The 19,968-nt window shown below is 34.6% G+C and overlaps 3 protein-coding genes across 3 annotated transcripts; all 3 read left to right on the forward strand.

Annotated features, from left to right (window-relative positions):
* Positions 1 to 1,089: 1,089 nt before the first annotated feature.
* LOC122302866 (E3 ubiquitin-protein ligase SINA-like 10) lies at positions 1,090 to 4,282 on the forward strand. The gene is made up of 2 exons (XM_043114314.1): positions 1,090 to 1,669; positions 3,457 to 4,282. The coding sequence occupies exons 1-2, from the start codon at positions 1,268 to 1,270 to the stop codon at positions 4,156 to 4,158; spliced, it is 1,104 nt and encodes a 367-aa protein (XP_042970248.1). The 5' UTR covers positions 1,090 to 1,267; the 3' UTR covers positions 4,159 to 4,282.
* A 1,391-nt stretch (positions 4,283 to 5,673) lies between these two features.
* On the forward strand, positions 5,674 to 12,450 carry LOC122302867 (methionyl-tRNA formyltransferase). The gene is made up of 11 exons (XM_043114315.1): positions 5,674 to 5,886; positions 5,960 to 6,022; positions 6,630 to 6,764; positions 7,761 to 7,863; positions 8,833 to 8,903; positions 9,001 to 9,105; positions 9,677 to 9,710; positions 10,861 to 10,961; positions 11,440 to 11,499; positions 11,556 to 11,759; positions 12,153 to 12,450. Exons 1-11 carry the CDS (start codon positions 5,785 to 5,787, stop codon positions 12,240 to 12,242), a joined length of 1,068 nt encoding a protein of 355 aa, XP_042970249.1. The 5' UTR covers positions 5,674 to 5,784; the 3' UTR covers positions 12,243 to 12,450.
* Positions 12,451 to 14,776: 2,326 nt separating this feature from the next.
* LOC122305577 (heavy metal-associated isoprenylated plant protein 21-like) lies at positions 14,777 to 16,629 on the forward strand. Its single transcript, XM_043118171.1, has 3 exons — positions 14,777 to 14,935; positions 15,033 to 15,108; positions 16,136 to 16,629. The coding sequence occupies exons 1-3, from the start codon at positions 14,864 to 14,866 to the stop codon at positions 16,441 to 16,443; spliced, it is 456 nt and encodes a 151-aa protein (XP_042974105.1). The 5' UTR covers positions 14,777 to 14,863; the 3' UTR covers positions 16,444 to 16,629.
* The last annotated feature ends 3,339 nt before the right edge of the window (positions 16,630 to 19,968 follow it).

Below are 19,968 nucleotides of genomic sequence, written 5' to 3' on the forward strand. Positions count from 1 at the left end.
CCACCGTAAACCAATCAAAGAAACCACGTCATTGATGTCATTAGTTGTCCACTGCCCATACCTCTATTTTTGTTCATTCAAAATAGAGCAAAATTTTCCTCCTAGTTTTTGACCTCGTTGCTTCCTCCAGTCACCGTTTAGTGAAGCCCAGCGACGTCGATCAATGCCATCACATCTTTGTCGTCAACATCGTAAATGTCTCGATTTTTCTCATTCTTTGTTTCCTCTTTCCCTCTCTCGTTAAATCTCTCTCCATGCTCTTTCACTCATCAGTCTCTCTCTCTCTTTGATGTTCAACCACTTGCCACTGTCGACCCAACCATAGCACAATTTCCAGTTGACGCCTTTATTTATCTTTGTAAGCGCTGCTCAACTATTTGGCTCTAGGAAGAGGGACAGAAGGGGATGGGGAAATCGAAGAGAGGGAGATGGGGATTGAAGACGGGAGAAGGAAGAAGATGAAAATCCAAGTAATAAAACAGTGCGTATGCAATTTTGAATGAAACAAACCGTTTCATTTATGCCACGTTGGCACCAACTGCACGGTTGCTCTTCAAGCCATTTGCACACAGCATTTTTCAAATCCTAATGTCCAGCATATTCATGTTTTCTGGAAGAAAAAGGAAAAATAAAACAATCTATCTTAATTTTAATGATAAATCTCTATTTTTATTTTTAATTATCAAGAAACACCTTTTATAAAAGAGTTTAGCCTAACGAGTTATTTTATTAACTTGGTATGTAGAGCATAATCTATAATTAAATGGTAAAATTAGATTTATAATAATTAATATATAAATTTTATAATTGATCTTTCAAATCAAATATAAAATAACTAAGCCTGTAGAGCACAATTTATAGGTAAAATTTGATTTGTAATATTTAAATATTACAAATTGAAATAAGTATTTTATTGAGTATATTCTACATGCTGATTTAATAATAAGATTTTTCTTATAAATATCTAAATTCAGCAAAACAAATAAAAAAACCATAGTTATAAGAATTTAGTGCATCTAAAATTTGAGAACGCCAGTGAACCGAATATAGAAATTGTTTGCGGATAAATATATTTTTATCAATTTGAGTTTTTTTTTTTTTTGTTTGGATTGAAATTGTTTGTAAATTGAACAGAAAAAAACAATGTTCATGTACCGTGAAAATCCGCGATACATCCCTTGTCAAACAATTCCCTAAAATCAAAGCCGTCGCGGTGTCCGAACCCTACCTTCGCACGCGCACCAAAAACGTCTAGAGAGAGAGAGAGATGGCGAAATTTTCGCTGGATAGAGATGAAGACGGTGAAGGCCCAAGTAGCCCGGAGCCGAAGCGACTCAGAATCTCTGTCCAAAGCGACGTCGCAGGTCGAGACAACCAAGAACAATACGAAGAGGAAGAAGGTAAGGAATCTGACGAAGATGAAGGAGAAGATGAAATTTACGAAGAAGAAGATAGTGAAGAAGATGCTTCTGAAGAAGTAGAAGAAGAAGAAATTTCTGAAGAAGAAGCCCAACGGTGGCAAGAAGAAGACTCTTCCGTGTCTGTGGGACCCAGATCCAATGGTGGCGGCCAATTGTGTCGTGATGGATCCATTACCGTAACCCTTACCGACCCGGAAGTTTTGGATTGCACTATTTGCTTCGAACCTTTGTCCTGTCCCGTCTTCCAGGTCCCTTTTCATCTCTGTTATTTTCTTTTGCTTGGTTATGTGTTTGAAACAAAGCGGTTTCTTGTGTTTTGGTTTGGCATTCCTATGAATGATTGAAAATTCGATGTCGTTTCTTTAATTTTTTATTTGGTATTTGTGTTTCGTTGTAATCGTAGTCTGCGACTTCGATTTGGTTTATCGGATCTCTGGCCGTAATTGTAGTTATATTATTATTGGTGAGAAGGTGCCATTGTCTGGTACAATTGTCAATTGTTAGTATTGGCAGTTTAGCGCCATTATCTGGTGCTAATCCGATTTGGTTTATCGGATCTATGATCATACAGGTCAAAGACTCTTCTTTGTTGTTTGTAAGAAGATATAAGTTTATGGTTTGTGAAATTTTTTGAATTTAGTTATTGTGTGGCATACTTCGAACTGTTCATGTCATGAGCTTTGTTAGGTGGTGGAAATTTGAGGTTTTATTTATACTTATAAAAAATTTGAGGTTTTATTTATGGCTTGTAAGGAGTTTGTAGAGTATATTAAATGTAACTTCCCAAAACTTAAGAAGCTCATATTAAATGGTGTCATGAATTCAATAAAATTTATCCTTTAAAGATTCTGAACCACTTGGTTTTCACAACATCTTGTAACCTCAAAAACTTGTTAAGATAAGGTCGTAGTTATAGATATATTCAATGCTGTGTTCACGACTTCAATAGATAAATTCATTTGTTTCTATGTGACTTTAGAATGAAGAGGTGAAATGGTAAAAAACCGTCTATCCAGGGTCATCATATTTGGATCCCATGCATGGACCGAAATAAGTGGAAATTGGAGTGCTGTTTGTATATGCAGTGTTTTAGTTATTTGATCCTTACAATATCACGTAGTGAAAATTATTAACTAGCATAGTTTGCTCATGCCTTTTAATGAAGTTTTATAACTTATAGAAAAAAAGATCATGGTGAAACTTATTAACTAGAATACTAAAGATATTTAATTTTTGCAACTGATTGTAAGGTTCTCCTACAAAATTTGATGAAAAAACTAGATATGATACTTAAGTGCACAGGATCGGTGGTATAAAGAATACAAATTAATGCATTGTTAACATGCCTACATGCTTAACCAGGAAAATATAAAACTAGCACATGATGGAAGTACCAGTAAATTTTCCTGGCTATTTTCAAAACATGCTTATCTGTTTTCGATGCTTTTCTTTGTTTTTCTTTTTTCTCTCATTTTGTAGAGTTTAGTAGTCATTTAGTCCCATAATGGCCCACTTACTCAAGGATCTAGATTGAACTGTTATTAAGTGAAATATTAGTCATAGTGTAGATATACTTACAGGTTCAGACCCATGTAACCTTAATATAAAACTTTCAATTTGAAATTGTCATGACATTTTTTTATGACTAAAATGTCATGAAAATTTAAAATTGATTAAGAACTATGTGCTGTTTGTTGCCCCTAAAATGATTCGGAATACTTTTAATTTTAATGTCTTATGTTTTAGCCATTTCCTAAGAATTGTTTCTGTTTTGTTTCGGCTAGATAGTTATCTTCATTTATTCATGTTTGCAACCCCTACGAAGTATATGATTCATGACATATATATTTTTCTAGGCATTTTTAGCATTTTTAAGGGCATACCTTGCTCTGTTGATGAGGGGATTCAATTTCATCAAGTCAATTATGCCTATGGGATGGTGGGAACATGAGGCCAATGGCCCATTGGCATATCATGGCATACGTATACTATTAAATCTGGACTGAACTTTCTGTCTGCTTGCATGTAAATTCAGTGCGAGAATGGGCATATAGCTTGCTCTTCCTGCTGCATCAGACTTTTGAATAAATGCCCCTCATGCTCTTGGCCTATTGGCTACAACCGATGCCGATCCATTGAGAAGGTTCTAGAAGCAGTTAAAATTTCATGCCCAAACACTGGATGCAAAGAAGCAGTTAGTTACAGCAAGAAAAATGAACATGGGAAGACATGCATGTATGCACCTTGTTCATGCCCCCTTTCAAATTGCAACTTTATTGACTCATACAAGCAGTTATACCTACACTTCAGCAGGAAACATCCAAGCTCTGCAGTAGGCTTCCTCTATGACTGCATGTTCTCTATTTCGTTAAATGTCGATGAAAAATTTATTGTCCTTCGAGAACAGTATGACGGGGTTTTATTTGTCCTCAACAATAGCATTGAGCTTCTGGGGAATATATTGGCAATTAGTTGTATTGGGCCCTGCTCATCAACAAGAGGGTTCGTTTACACTCTTCTGGCTAGAGCGCATGGAGACATCCTCCGATTACAATCTTCGACAAAGTACATTCAACAGCGGGTGGATGATCCTCCCTCGACGTGTTTCATTCTAATTCCATCTGATTTTTTTGTTTCTGGCCAGCTCAAGTTGGACGTCCGCATCCAACAAAATAACGCTGCTGCTGCTGCTGCTGCTGCTTCTACATGCGACCAGAGAAGAATTGGTGCTATTTAAAGTTTTATCATTTATTTTATATATTGTTTTAGGGAGCAACTTTTAAGTTTTATTTTTCTTTAACTGTTACATCTAAAGTTAAGTTCCGCTATTTCTTTCTATAAAATATGTAGTTTTACCTCAATAGTTTTTATTTATTAATTTTTACTTCATTCGTTTGGTCGTATGTACTTGAAATTCTTTTTGCATATATGTTTAAATGTAAGGAACATGACTAACCGATAAGTCTCTTTACAAAATTGAAATCGTATTGTGTTAAAATTATATTGCTAAAAACTCGCCTTTAATCAACCACTACTTACAAATTGGTTGATATCGCAAATATCTTTTTGAGTAGTGTTACTGTTAGATACAGTTTCGATTCGGGTAAGCTCTGTGTACACTAGGGGTGTCATATCGTGTTAACGGGTCGTGTTCGTGTCGTGTCAAATCGTGTTAACGGGTCATATAGGTCAATCCTAATCTGACCCGTTAAGCTTATCGTATCAAAATTTCAAATCCTAACACGACTCATTAACATAACGGGTCGTGTCGTGTCAACCCGTTTTGACCCATTAATAAATATTACGAAATATGTTTTTTTTTATAAGTAAACAAATAAATTAAGAAAATATTACGAAATTGGTTAATACGATACAATACAACTCATTTTAAACTATTTATATAAATGGGTTGAATAGGTCTGAAATTAACCTTTTTAACCTGATTAAATTTAACATAATTTTATATAAATGTTAAAATTACAATATCTATAAAAATTATAAAACTAATTATAAGTCCAAAACTACAATCCAAATAATAAAAATATCGAAATTGAAATTCTAACAATTTTATTTTTAGATATAAGGGTATAATTATAAATTTAACTTTCTTAAAGTGTCATAACGGGTCAAAACGGGTTAACCCGTTAAGCAATCGTGTCTTAACGGGTCAACCCGTTTTGACCCGAACCCATTAAGGCTAAACCCTAACCCGCTATTATCGTGTCGTGTTCGTGTTGGGTTAACGGGTCGTGTGACATATTGCCACCCCTAGTGTATACCCATTTTAAAAAATTGGGTTCATAATAATAAAAATAAAGAAATTTACGTAGATTTTAAATTTATTCATTTTTTCTTTGGATAATAGTTTGCGCACATTTTTTCATGCTAGCTGATAGCGTGAGTAATCATATTTGTATCAAACCAAACTTGGATCGAGAAATAATATCACTTCATCGTTATAATTTTTTTAAATTTTTATATAAAATAATAAATCAATCAATTTTTTTCAAATTTCAATCAAAATTTTTTAAATTTTAAAATAATTATAATATTAAAAAATAAGATTTTATTCAATTTTTATTTAAAATCATCTCTTATTTCTAAATAACCGTCGTAGCTCCATAATACGGAGGTTTACCAGAGATAGAGTTGGGCCTACTGGCCCGCTTAAAATTGGGCTTAGCCAGGGCTTTGAGTTGATCCGGGTGAACCGAACCTGCCCTAATTGCACCGTAATCCATTCGCCCAGACACTCTTTCAGTCTTCTGTAACAGACCATCAAAATGAAACTATGTTGGTAGCAGATAACGACCGTATATATATTTAGAACTCTAGTAGCCGTTGAAGAGAGGGTGAGAGAGGAATGTATTCCTCGTTGATGCTTCGTCGTTTTTGCTGTTTCCAGACTTCCAGCTCCTCTCCTCCTCTAAAGAAGAAGCCCGTTGTCTTCTTGGGCTCTCCTCAGGTACCCACCCTCTCTTTCGTTTTGCCGTCTGTCGTTGTTAGTGGGGTCTCTAATGCAATGGGTATTCTTGTAGGTCTCTGCAACAGTCCTTGACGCCCTTCTCAGTGCATCTGCTGCTGCGGACTCCTTGTTTGAGGTATTGGACCATAATTCGGTTCCCTTATCTGCGGCTGACTTTGGCTCTTTCACTTTCTTATCTGTCATGCTACCTTGAATGTTTATTTTACTATCTGTTTGATTCGGGGTTACTTTCATGGGTTCATTTCTCTAGGATCCTTAGCGTCTTTTCGTTGAAGCCTTTAATTTTACTCTTACTCTGGGAGGATTAATTTACAAAAATGGCCAGTGTGCAATTTTTTCCTTTTTTTTGTTGTTGTTGTTGTGAAAAGCGTGTTCAAATTGAGTAGTTAAAACTTAAAAGTGAGACTTAATTCTTGGTACTGTAAATTTACTGAGCTCTACCGATCCGTGGGTCATGGTCCATTCCTCATCTTGTCATGGCCTGAGATCCAAGTAACTCGTAAGTCGGACTATTGTGAGAGATTTAACAAAAAATACTGCATATAATCATGGAAAGCGTATTTGAACATCGTGTTACACCAAGATTGTGTACTGCTTAGTGTAAAAGTCAAAAAAAAAAAAAGAGATCGTTAACATTTGGATTGTTTGGATTATTATGTTTAGTTGCATAGAGTAAAAGGTTGAGTGTTGCACTTATGGATTACTAATGCGGTATAATCTAGGTTGCAGCAATTGTTACTCAGCCGCCTTCTAGAAGGAATAGGGGGAAAAAGGTGATGCCTTCTCCATTGGCACTGTATGCTCTTGATAGAGGCTTCTCTTCTGAACTCATTTTCACGCCTGAAAGGGCTGGAGAGGTAATTAATGGTTTCTGCTCTTCAAAAATCTGTTCAAGGATGAGTTAAAGTAACGATTGGTTCATTGACTGGAAACAAGCCAGTTGTCTTTAGGCCAAATGGCATTTCCTGCACTAGACCAGCATTTTTTGAGCTGCTTTAAAAACATAATTGGTTTATGCCTCTAATTTATTTGCTTTTCAAATAAACCTCAACATGTCTAGAGAAGAAAAACCAAAGGTTGAGATATATTTGTTACATTTGAAAATATTATTTAACCTGTTGTTTTTCTATACACGGACGCAACTATTTTACAATCGGCCAATGTATTAGTTTCACTGAATCATAAATATTAAGCTTTTTTGAAATTTGAATTTCTCATCTGACTTGAATTTCCAGTTTTGCTTACGCACCTTCCATTTTACACATAGTTGGAAGAAAATGTCGTATATGTATAATTACTCTTTTATCAATATCATATTTATACTAGGGGCGTTCTTTTGCAACCTCCATGATTGAAATGTGAAACTTTATTTTTTCTGGCCTACTTGGTCCATGACTTGCCTCCCATCCCATGACCCCCTCCTCCACCTGGTGTAAGCAAGATTTGATCCTGGGATTCTTATAAAATGCCAGGAGACATTACTGGTTAAAATAATTTCCATCCATGCACACTTAGGTGTTGCTCTTGTATATGTCATGTATACTTGGGTCTTGCCTACTCTTTTGATCAATATATATTTGTTTACCAAAAAAAAAAAAAAATTCCATCATCGCTTTCAAACTTATGATTTTCTCTTTTTGTAAGTTCACATTGGAATATAAAAGTATCATTTTACCCATTTGGAAATATGAATTATAAAACTGTTTTCAAAATTTAGAAAAAATGCTTAGTATGTGTTTGCGCTAATTCCCCAAACCGTAAGTAATTCCTTGGGGCAATATGACCTTCATTTTAACATCATGTAGAGTAGATTTCGGACACATGAAGAGAATTCAATTTGTTTCTATGTGCAGGATATATTCTTATCGAATTTAAAAGCTTTAGAGCCAGAACTCTGCATTACAGCAGCATATGGAAATATTTTACCCAGCAAGTTTCTCAATATTCCACCACTAGGTTAGTAAGATGTATTATTTTCTAATTGAGAATATTGTGCCTGATAGTTTGTTAAAACATCATATGAAGATCAATAAAATCACATTTTTTAAACATAAATATGTCATTTGCAATGTGTGAGCGTACCCAATTACATGGTAATGTAAATGATTATAATCTATCTTGCTTTTGCTTTGGAGGGATTTTTATATGATAGAAGGGTTTCATGTTCCAAATGTACTGCATTGAATACTTCATACTTGAGTTGGCTAGTGGTTTTGGATTGTGATTTGTGCTTCTTGTCTTATAAAGTTGAAAATCAACATTTTAACCCTAGTTATACTGGCATCCATCAGCTAGAGGATCGTTTGTTACAAAGATTCTGCCTCCTTGTGCATATACCATCTGCTAAATCTCGAGGCCATCCAATTCATTTAGATTTTGCATGGGCCCAGGAAGACCATTGAATAGTTGAATGCTAAAGGTTTACTAGTTCTAAGCTTCAAGGAATCAATTAAGAGTTACTTGGCAGGCATCATCCAGACCTTAGTTTGATCATTTCAAAAGTTTTTCTGCCAATGACTGGTCCAGCATCCAACTTATGGATATTGAATGCTCTATATACATGACACCATCCTAGTGCAGAAAATTTCTGCATGTAGTTTAGAATATTCGGATTCATGTATGATATATTGTGGCTAATAAAGCATCTTGTTCGATCTAGTTTTGCATATCTCTGTGAATTCTGCTGTGTTTGGACCATATTAGTTTGATCGAGTGATGGTAATATCTTGAGTAGGCTGCTGGGTTCTTGAGGCATTCTTCTTAGATGTGAACATACAGATTTAATTTGAAATGGGTACCTGCTAGTGTCAACTATTAAGTCAGAAGTTTAAACTGACTAGATGCTAAATTTATAAACATCTTCTTCATATAAAATTTGAAAAAGTCTGCTATGAAAATACTCAAATTCTAGTTTGATTTTCTCAGGAACAGTGAATATACACCCCAGTCTGCTGCCACTGTACCGTGGTGCTGCTCCTGTTCAAAGGGCGTTGCAGGTTCTCTATCTTTTTAGATTTATGATGTTCAATTTGTTTAATACTTTTACAGTCCTTTTTAAATTTGTACAGTCACAGCCATAACTTTCTGCATTAGGATGGTGTTAAAGAAACAGGAGTATCGTTGGCATTCACTGTGCGTGCACTTGATGCTGGACCTATTATTTCCTGTGGAAGATTGGAAATTGATAATCAAATTAAGGTATACTTGTCTGTACTTACTACACTGGTCATGAAGCATGGCTAATGTTTTAGGATTCATCTAGTCTTCAGTTTTCTAGGCCCCACGTAAAATTGGATTCATCTGAAAAAATTATGCGGTTCCATATATTCGAAGACAAGATCTATCAAGTTTGATGAGACCTTATCAATTGTATGATGTATCTTTAATTCAAATGGTAACAATATGTCACCTATATTTCTTCAGCTTATATCCTTCTCTGTTATTTTTTTTATAAGTAGTAATGAGCTTTCAGAAGTGGTATTTGAAAGTAGTAATATACCCTTCTCTGTTATTATTATTATTATTTTCTTAAAATTTTTGGCAGGGAGTCATTCATTGGCTGCAACTTATTTTATCTTTCTTGCAAGCACAGACACACTGACGTATCTGCATTTACCTTCAGTCTCAGCTTGCATTCTAAGCTCAGGCCCTATACAAGTTAATTTATAAGTTATTCAGAACTCTATGTGTGTGTGAGAGAGAGAAAAGCAATAACTGCTTTATTGTTTTTAAGCACCTCGTGAGTAACCACGGAATACTTTGCTTGCAGGCACCTGATTTACTTGAATTGCTATTTTCTGAAGGTGCGATTTTTTGTTAGTATCTACCTTTAACATGCACGTAGTTGATTCAATGAGCTACTTTATCTTTGCATCTATACCTTAACTTTTGTCAGCTGATAATGATATGGTTGTGCCTGATAAATTGATGATGCTATAGGGACCCCTTAATCAATTAGCTTTCACGTGTAGCGTATAAATTGTTTCACAGATGAAGTCAATGAACACCCACAAATGCATGCCTGTGTATGTGTATGACATATTGACATTCATCAGCAAGTTTGTTTTATTTTCTCTATATTTATATATAATTTATTTAGTGACTAGGTATAGTTTTTTTTTTTTTTTTTTTTTTTTTTTTTTTTTTTTTTTTATATATATATATGTAATAACCAATGAGTATCATCCACCAAGTTTGTTAAATTTCTAAGAATCATTTCATCCTTATCTTCGCCTTTTTTCATTACTGAAAAGGATATTTATTGGCCACAGGCATTGTGAAATTGTAAAGCCTTGAGGCATAAGCTTTTCAAAATTTGAATTTTAGTCATTGATAACAAAAAAAGCATTAAATCGGTCAACAAAAGGTAATAAATGTAGATTGTGTAAAGAACTTCCTAGTGGGCTTAAAATATTTATATCAAAAGGCAGATCACAGAAATGTAATAAATGTAGATGTTCTTAGTGACGACCAAAAAGTTACTAGGTGTATGGTTGGTCACTTTGTCCATAGAGAGAAGAAGGATCAGTTAAACTGTAGGCTACATAAGAGACATGAATCAAAGTGTTAAAAGGTGTAAGAACTGAAAAGGCACAATGTTATCAGGCAAACAAAACTAAGGCACAAATAGCATGAGATTTCACCACTATGCCTAATCAGACTATTTCTTAAGGTTATAAGCCTCGAAGTATTCTAAGACCATGCTGCTAGTAAGTAAACCTCAAAATGTTTTATATATTTATAATTATGAGGTTTACTAGAATGAAGACTGCAATAGATTTTGGTTGATGGTAGCAATTAATATTATTGATTTGTTTCCTAGTGCCTTTTTTTGGCATAAGTTCTTAATTGTACAAGTTAGGTTATGCGCTAAATTTGTAATATATAACCATGATTCCCAGTGATATATATGTTTTGGGAAGTAACTGATCAATCTACTCTTGAATCATTCAGGATCTAAACTTCTAATCCATGAACTTCCTTCTATATTGGACGGATCAGCTAGGTTGAAAGCACAACCCCAGGATGACTCTAAAGCTACTTTAGCTCCAAAGGTAACATGCTAGAAATAGAACTAGGAGTACCGTCTTGCAACTTTTATAGAGATATTTGAGGTGTAACCTGCATTGGAGGAAGATGAGCTGCCCTCATTTAGGCATTCAATGCTTTAACATGCTGTGTGTGCGCACAGAATTTCATAATTTTCATTTTATTTAAACACCATATTTCTCTTCCAGAGGTGGTTTTGCTTCTCATACCATGAAATTTCACATGTGAAGATGGGATTTGGTGTCTTCGTAGGTATAGCATACAGCATTTGGCTGCAAATCTATTCACAATAATCTGAATATTCAAGTAAATGAGGTGGAACTGGTTAGAAACAACGCCATATATGTTTCTAAGTTATCTATATTTTGCAGTACCTCAATAGTATATTAATTATTAAGTTGGCCAAATTGTTTGTGTTCCACCACCTTGAATAATTGAATTGGTAAAAGTTCAGTCATGTTTGAGTTTTCCTGCCTTATGCAGATAACCCCTGAAGAGTCATGGCTATCTTTTGATGAAGAAGCTCCAGTCCTACATAATAAAGTAAGCTCTTCTTCTTTTGAGTCCAACCAAGCGGTCATGACATGCAATGTTTCTAGGTTCGTGCATTTGCAGGTTGGCCAGGAACCCGAGCTAAGGTTGGAGTTGTTGACAAGAAAAATGGTCATGAAAATATCTTAGAGCTTAAAATCATAACTACGAGGGTCTGCAGCCATTACAATATTCAGAGCAATGAAGTCGATGAAATTACTTTTGTCAAGGGTGCCTTGGTATTTCCATGTGGAGAATGCACAGGGCTTGAGGTGCGCTTCAAACTTCCCTTACCATGTTTTTGTTTCTATTAAATTGTGCTGATTCTATGGCATGTTAGGAGATGATTCTTTCTCTCTGTTTTTTTCCCAGTAAATGACGTTTGTAGTATAACATGTTGGGTTATTCTTTTGGCCTACCCAACATGATTGAACTGCATTTCTGGTTAAAGTAAAACCCGATATTTGGATCATTGGGATACATTATAACTCATTTTATTGAACTTCACCTCTTCACATAAGAAAATGGAGGTTATATATATATATATATATATATATATTTTTTTTTTATGTGTAGAAAAACAAAATGAATGTGATCTTACGTTGACACCTTCAATATGGCAAATGTATGACTTCCTGATTTTGGTTCTTTGGTAAATCTGCAAGGTTTTGGAAGTTCAACTTCCCGGGAAGAAGGCCATTAGTGCGGCTGCCTTCTGGAATGGCTTGCGAGGACAAACACTGAAAAAGTTATGACAGAGTTTGATCATTTTACTTAGGCAGCATTTAAGATTTATCTTGAGGGTGAGGTTAGGAAAATTTATGGAGTTGTTATCAATGATTTTCTGTCATCTTTAATTTTATGCTGCTGTCCATTGTTTTCAATCTATGTACCAGGCCACAAACTTTGCTTCACATACAAGAGCCCTTCACTTCATATATTTTACCTATTGTGCTGTACGTACATGTTTTTGTTCCGAGATTCTTATACTGCTAAGTCACAACGTCAGTGATATATGATTGATAATATACAACGTCAATTGTCGTAGGACCAAGTGTTCGCTGTCCGAATAGGTAACATAATGAGAAAAAGAAAAGAAAAGAAAAGAAAAAGCAAAAGAAAAGATTGAAGAATCGTACTGGCAAATGGCCATAGATGCAACAATCTGTTAGCTTAAAAAAAAAAACAACGCAGTAGCTGATACATGTTCGTTTTCTAATGGAACTACAACTAGCCCCGATGTGATGAATGAATCTGGTGCATGGAAAGTAAAAGGAGAGATGCAAAATTGCAGGCTTCGATGGCTAAATTAAAGATTCGTAAATTCTGCCATTATAAATGCTGAAGAATTACGTTGGACGCTACCAATTGCGCCCACCACATATTCCATAAAGAGAAATGTCTTCAACCCTCCTGGCTTTTCTCATAAATCAACAATCACAACTTTTTTTAATGCCTCTTTAAGCATCAATTAGTTCATTAACTATGACTGATGCCAGATTCTTTGTCGAACATCATAAATTATAATCTGGCAGATCAACTACTTTACATATAGACTATATATAGTTGTCAATGTTACAGTAGCATCATCATGATTTGGTTTTTCCAGTATTCTGCATCGCTTAATCGATGAAAGTTGTCAGTTCTGGTCTATTCGTGGGGTTGATCCCATTTATATATGTATATATGAGTGGGAATGGATTCCGCGTTTATGGCACAAAAGCATCAAATTCCAGGAAAAAATATATATATATATATTAAAAGAGTTGATGTGATGCTAAGCAGAATTATTCTAATCTTAATCCCCTAATTAAGATGCAGGTTTACCGTTTAATCTTGATATTGGATTTGACTTAATAAGGACTTAATTAATTAGATTAAAAGGGGTTAAAGTTCCATTGACAGCAAAAAAAGGTTTTGCAGTATAAAGTCAACAAAGAAGTCTGAAAATTTGAGCGGTAGCTCATGATTTTAGAAGATTCTATTTTGAGAATTTAAGGGACATATATCACTGAAAAGGTAATGCTATTGATCAATTTCATGTTTTTTTTTTTTTTCATTTTCTATCAAGCATTTTTAAGCATTCTTACAAGGATGCTTAAAAAATAGTTACACTGCAAAACTATTAAGAAAAAAAAAATATAACTTTATTAACATTTATTTCTTTAACTATTAAAAAAATTTAAATATCCAAACAGTAACTTTGAAGAGGTAAAAATAGGGAACTAAATATTATTTTTCTTCCAAACATCATTTATGATAGACAGATCGACAACTTATAAATTATTGATAAATATCATTATATGATGAAACGAATTGATTAATGTCAGTCAAAACTTCATACAATACTGAAATATCTTAATGGAGAGGTAGGTATTTATATTCCTATTCTTCACCAATTCAATAAATAAAAAAAATAACCAAAAAAAAAAAAAAGAACAAATACAAAAACCCTTTAATTGGGTTGAAAGGCAATGATTCACAACAATTTTTAGTTGGAATAAAAGCCAAAGAAAGAATGGAATAACACTTTTTTTTATAATAACCAATAGATGTGAGTATCGCACATCTTAAACTAATAAAAGGAAAATAATAGACCATCCTGCATGTTCCCTTGATCATCTTGCTTTTAGTAATTAGATACTGAAAAATATTGTACCATTAACATCGATCGGTACTTATAAATGAATAATCAACACTAATTTCATTTTGATGCATCATATTAATGTGTATTAAGATACAATTATCTTATCTACTAATTAGCTTTGAGTATTAATTGTCACGTGATCACTGTGATGAGATGAGATGAGATGAGTTGAGATTAAAATTAAAAATTGAATAAAATCTTGTTAAAATATATTTTTTTTAATATTATTTTTATTTTAAGACTTGAAAATATTAAAATTTTTTTTTGTGAAAATTTGATAAAGTTGTAATAATTAGATAATTGTGAAAACAAACGAGACTTAGTGTTTCTTAATGTTATTATTTTAGATGCATAAATACTACTTTCTTTTAATTATTTGGTAAAAATTTTACAAGTTTTTTTAAAGTAAAGTTGGCATTTTTCAATGATACAGTACTTTAATACAGTATGATCAGTGATCACACCTCGAAGGGTGTTAACGTAATTTCGGAGTAATAAAATGATTGAAAAGAAAATTCACTCTCTAAAGTCTAAACTGAACAAAAATGAAAGTACAGGTATACATATAGCACGGACGTACTACTGCTGTTTTGTAGATCGTCTTTTTAAATCCAGCGTGCTGCTGCTTCTCTTATATAAATACCGACTCTTCGCAGTGCATCACATACGTACCTCTCTCTCTCTCTCACTCTCAAATTTGCTTAATTTCTTCAAAAGCGAAGGAACAATATGGGTGCTCTTGATTACCTTTCCAACTTCTGCACTGTCACTAGCACAAGGAGCAAGCGCAAATCAATGCAGGTACTCAATAGCACCAACGAATTTTCCTTTACTCTCTGCGTTATTTTCTTTTGTTGTCCTGTTCTTTGAAGTTGAAGATTGTTTGTCTTTTTTGCAGACAGTTGAGATTAAAGTCAAAATGGACTGTGATGGCTGTGAAAGGAGAGTTAAAAATGCTGTTACCTCCATGAAAGGTTATATCGTGTAGCTCTCTCTCTCTCTCTCTCTCTGTGCGTGCGTGTTTGTATTGTTTCCGTCTTTTAATGAAGCTCTGTTCTATTCCAGAATTGCAATTCCGTGACAAATCAGAGAATTAAGCAACGGTAAAAATTAAAATAAAGTGTTGTAGCATCATTTATAAGAAAAAACAAAAGCATGTTTAGATTGACAGTAAGGGAAACAAATGAATCAGTCGTGACCCTTAAGAAAAGCAATCATCCCCTTTAAACTCTAGGAACATTTTTCTTTTCTGTTTTTATCGTGAGCTAGGACAGCTGATACTTAAGTGGAAGATAGTCTGGAAAAACAAGGTCCCGGCTGCCATCCGAAATCAAAGTTAACTGCATTAAACTTCCTTTTTTGTCTAGCCAGAAGATGCGTTGAAAGTGAAAATACAAGAGTACGTAAATAGACAGATTTCAGTATCTTTTTATTTCCGCTCCTCAACAATCAAAATACAATTCAAACAATAAAATTGAGATACCATGGAGCTGTCCCTGCTGTCAGAGTTGAGGAGGAAGGCCACATTCTCCCAATATATATCTCTGTCTTCGACTAGATTTTTCAAAGTTTTAGAGAACAGTTTGATTTCGTGGTCGTTTTCGCTCCATCTGGGTAGAAATAGATTTCCGTGGAAATCTCTAGGTGGAAAATTGGGAGCTTTAGCTTTCAGGTTTTCTTGACCTGGAAGCAAGGTGTTTACATCATTCTCAGTCTGTCTCTGTCTTGTTGCAACCTGCAGGTCCATTCTCGTTGCAACTGTCCAAACATTAATTCGCACACTCTTACTTTCTACTTTCTAGATTGATTATCTTCACATTTTCTCGCTTTAAGCTGGCGCTGAAAAAAGATGGGAAAAAGTGGCATAATATGCGCAATTAACAGACCAACTACGCATATAATTATAAATCATGTGCATTTGTTCATCTTTTTCTTTTCATTTTCTGGCAAATTTATTTAGTACTCATAGTCATAGCTTTTTCCTCTCCAAAATGCATTTAGGTGTAAAATCTGTGGAGGTGAACCGAAAGCAACAACGGGTAACAGTCAGTGGTTATGTTGAACCAAATAAAGTCTTGAAGAGGGTAAAGATCAGTATTGGCAAGAGAGCTGAATTCTGGCCTTACATTCCTCAGCATCTAGTACCCTATCCTTTTGCTTCAGGGGCCTACGACAAAAGGGCACCCTCCGGCTACGTTAAAAACGTCGTTCAAGCTTTTCCGGCCGCCTCAAACAATGCAGCTCATGATCAGGAGAACATGGTCTCACTATTCAGTGATGATAATGTGAACGCTTGTTCCATCATGTAAGGCATTAATTTTACAAGTAATTACTGAAAGTCAATTGACAAATTTTAAGTACTTTGGTTCTTCTGGGAAATTAAAGAACCTTAAAAAGTACTTACGAGATAGCAACAAAATATATGAGTTATGTATTATGTGTCTGCATGCAATAATAATTTGCGAGTACTATATATATTAAATAATCATTCAATAGTGATAAATGTGTCACATCTTATTTAATGGGATGAAAGTTGAATGATAGTATGATGTATAGAATTTTCAATATTATTATTACTAAGGCAGGTGTGGAATCTTTAGTACCGGTGTCAATCACTACATGCATGGTTTGCTCTAGTGGAAAATATATATTAGTATTAAGAATCGTAGCAACATCATTGAGAAGGGTCCATAGCAAGTAGCTAGAGCCCTACCTTTAGATTTTGTTGGCCTTGCATGAATGTGACATGCAAATCGATCCATTCTCCGCGACCTCAAAGTGGCTAGAAACGAGTACTATATATAATCTCAAGCATGTTATGAGGTTATTATTATATGTATCCATTGTCAACGATCGACCATCCAAACAGTCTAAGATTCTCGTTGCCTACCACCAAAACATTGAATACTTTCAGGTAATGTAATATAATTAGTTGTTATCATATATACATAGTGGAATATTTATAAGCAATATTCCAAGAGCTCCCACGACATTATTAATGTTAGAATCTGAACATTATATATAGAGTACGTACGTATGCACGTTGAAGTTGCTTGATCATGTACAAAATTTACTGAAGAATGTCCTAATATATTATAAATACCTTGACAAGGAGGAGACACCGGGAAGGGATGCAGAGATCATATTATGCCAACTTTGTCGTTATCCCAACATGTTATTTATGTATAGTTACTGGTAAAACCATAATGATCAGAAACAATCTTTTTATCTGCTAAATTTGTTTGTACCATGCATTGAACATGATGAACTATAAACTTCAAAACAATATGGTGAAGATGAGACGTGAGATACATTAATTCAGCCACTTATAAGGCCAAAGGAAGGAGACTTGATTACCGGATAGGACCACCCTTGGTTAATTATAAAAGAAACCTCTACTAAATGCGTGGCTTTTTAAAGCCGTTTCACTTTTTCTGCACTCACTGATGATTGTAATTTGATTATAAAAAGAACTAGCCCACTGCACAAACATGCAATTTTTGGTTGGAATTAAGGTTTGAATTTCATTTATATTATATAAAGAAGGTAGCGTTTTACGTCCTCGATCGGGATTTTGACGGGAGATCCGAATAATTGTTAGCTAACATGATCAATATATAACGCCAGACCGGTCCAATGTGGGGCGGGAATTTCTTTGACCAGAAGTGAACATAGTTTAGATGGTTCTCGTCTTTAGCAAAAGGTGATTAGAAGATCTCTAAAGGGGTAGGTAGAGAATAAGATGATTAGATGATCAATAGCGTCCCATCAACATAGTTCCGCGATGTTGTGACTGCAGGGGCGGACCCAACTATACATAGGTATTGGGGCGGTAAAAAATTCCTTTATATAATCTTTTTATTATTATTTCCCCAAATTTTGTCTAAAATTAAAATATACGGTTCCGTCGTGGTGAGAGATGCCAGTAATTCTGGCCATTTGACTCTCTTGCTTGTTTCAGGCTTCAGCACACCGCAGTATTCAGAATCTATAATTTTTGGGTGGATCACCCTCACTTTCTGACTTTGGTTGATGATGTTTGGAGAAGCAGAGGGGCCTGTTCTGTTGCTGTACGTAGAATATCTGTCTGTCATGTTCTTGAAGGTTAGAGTGAGATGTGAAAATTTTGAAGTGGGTACTAGTTGAATCCAAGCAATGGTTTTATGCATAAAAAGGGTATGATCTTGTGTGACATTCAACAAGCTTGAAGTTTCGCTCGTGAAACAGTATGAATTTTTTGCAGAGCATTTTTTAGGTATAGACGTTTGTTTTGCTGAATCATCTACTTCAACATGCATATGTTCTTATGATGAACGTACGTCAGTAATCAGAAAATGTTCAAACACTAACGTGCATCTGCACCTCGTTTTGCTTAATACAACAGAATTGTTTCTAATAGAAGGTGAAAGGAGACAAAAAGTTCGACGGAATTATTTTCTTCTGTTGTCTTTACTTAATGATGAACTCTTAAAGAGTTTTGGGCATATTCCTTGCAATTTGATCAGCCTCCATAACTTTGGAAATGCAGATACTTGGGCCGTTCAATATGTAAACTCTACGCGGATAAACGGAAGTCCCGAGTCCTCCAAATTGGTGTATCATGTATTATTGGAGGTGTCGAAGTCTCTTCTAGAAAGTTGACTCCTTGGATTCGGATTCTATTCTCTCTCTCTCTCTCTCTCTCTCTCTCTCTCTCTCTCTCTCTCTCTCTCTCTCAATTACGTTCTGAGTTAATTATCATTTGAAGGCGGAATAATATCAGGTTTAGTTCAATTTTCGAATCTCTAAAAGGGTTAACCTTCCAATGCTTTCGGTAAACACACGCTTCCTCATTTTTCTTGTGTATGTTCCATTATCAGCCTTTCTGGCCCACCAAAGGTGCCACGTCCTGAAAGAGGATTTAAGCCCTCTTCTGCAAAAGAAGGCCCTTAATTGGTAGAAATAATTGCCTTATTATTATTATTATTATTATTATAAATATTTTCATTTCACTCTGTTGCTAAAGTGAAAGACATCGTCTCTATGCAGAAGAGAATGCCAACTGAACTGAAGTAAACACCTACATGGCATGCACCGGTTCCTTAAATGCCAATATGTTTGGAGCACGTGTGAGGCGTGATAAAATTTAGGGGTGACAATATGTCACACGACCCGTTAACCCAATACGAACACGACACGATAATAGCGGGTTAGGATTTAGCCTTAATGGGTTCGAGTCAAAACAGGTTGACCCGTTAAGACACGATTGTTTAACGGGTTAACCCGTTATGACACGTTAAGAAAGTTAAAATTACAATTATACCTTTATATCTAAAAATAAAATTATTAGAATTTCAATTTCGATATTTTTATTATTTGGATTGTAGTTTTGGACTTATAATTAGTTTTATAATTTTTATAGATATTGTAATTTTAACATTTATATAAAATTATGCTAAATTTAATAAGGTTAAAAAGGTTAATTTCGGGCCTATTCAATCCATTTACATAAATAGTTTAAAATGAATTGTATTGTGTCGTATTAACTTATTTCGTAATATTTTCTTAATTTATTTATTTACTTATAAAAAAAAACATATTTCGTAATATTTATTAATGGGTCAAAACGGGTTGACACGACACGACCCGTTATGTTAATGGGTCGTGTTAGAGTTTAAGATTTTGACACGATAAGCTTAATGGGTCGGGTTAGGATTGACCTATATGACCCGTTAACACGATTTGACACAACACGAACACAACCTGTTAACACGATTTGACACTCCTAATGATATCATGATAGTATGGTGGTTATATACATGAACTAGTAGTCATGCCTTACTCCTTTGAAGACA

The sequence above is a fragment of the Carya illinoinensis genome, chromosome 3, assembly GCF_018687715.1.
Source record: "Carya illinoinensis cultivar Pawnee chromosome 3, C.illinoinensisPawnee_v1, whole genome shotgun sequence".
NCBI classification, from domain to species: domain Eukaryota; kingdom Viridiplantae; phylum Streptophyta; class Magnoliopsida; order Fagales; family Juglandaceae; genus Carya; species Carya illinoinensis.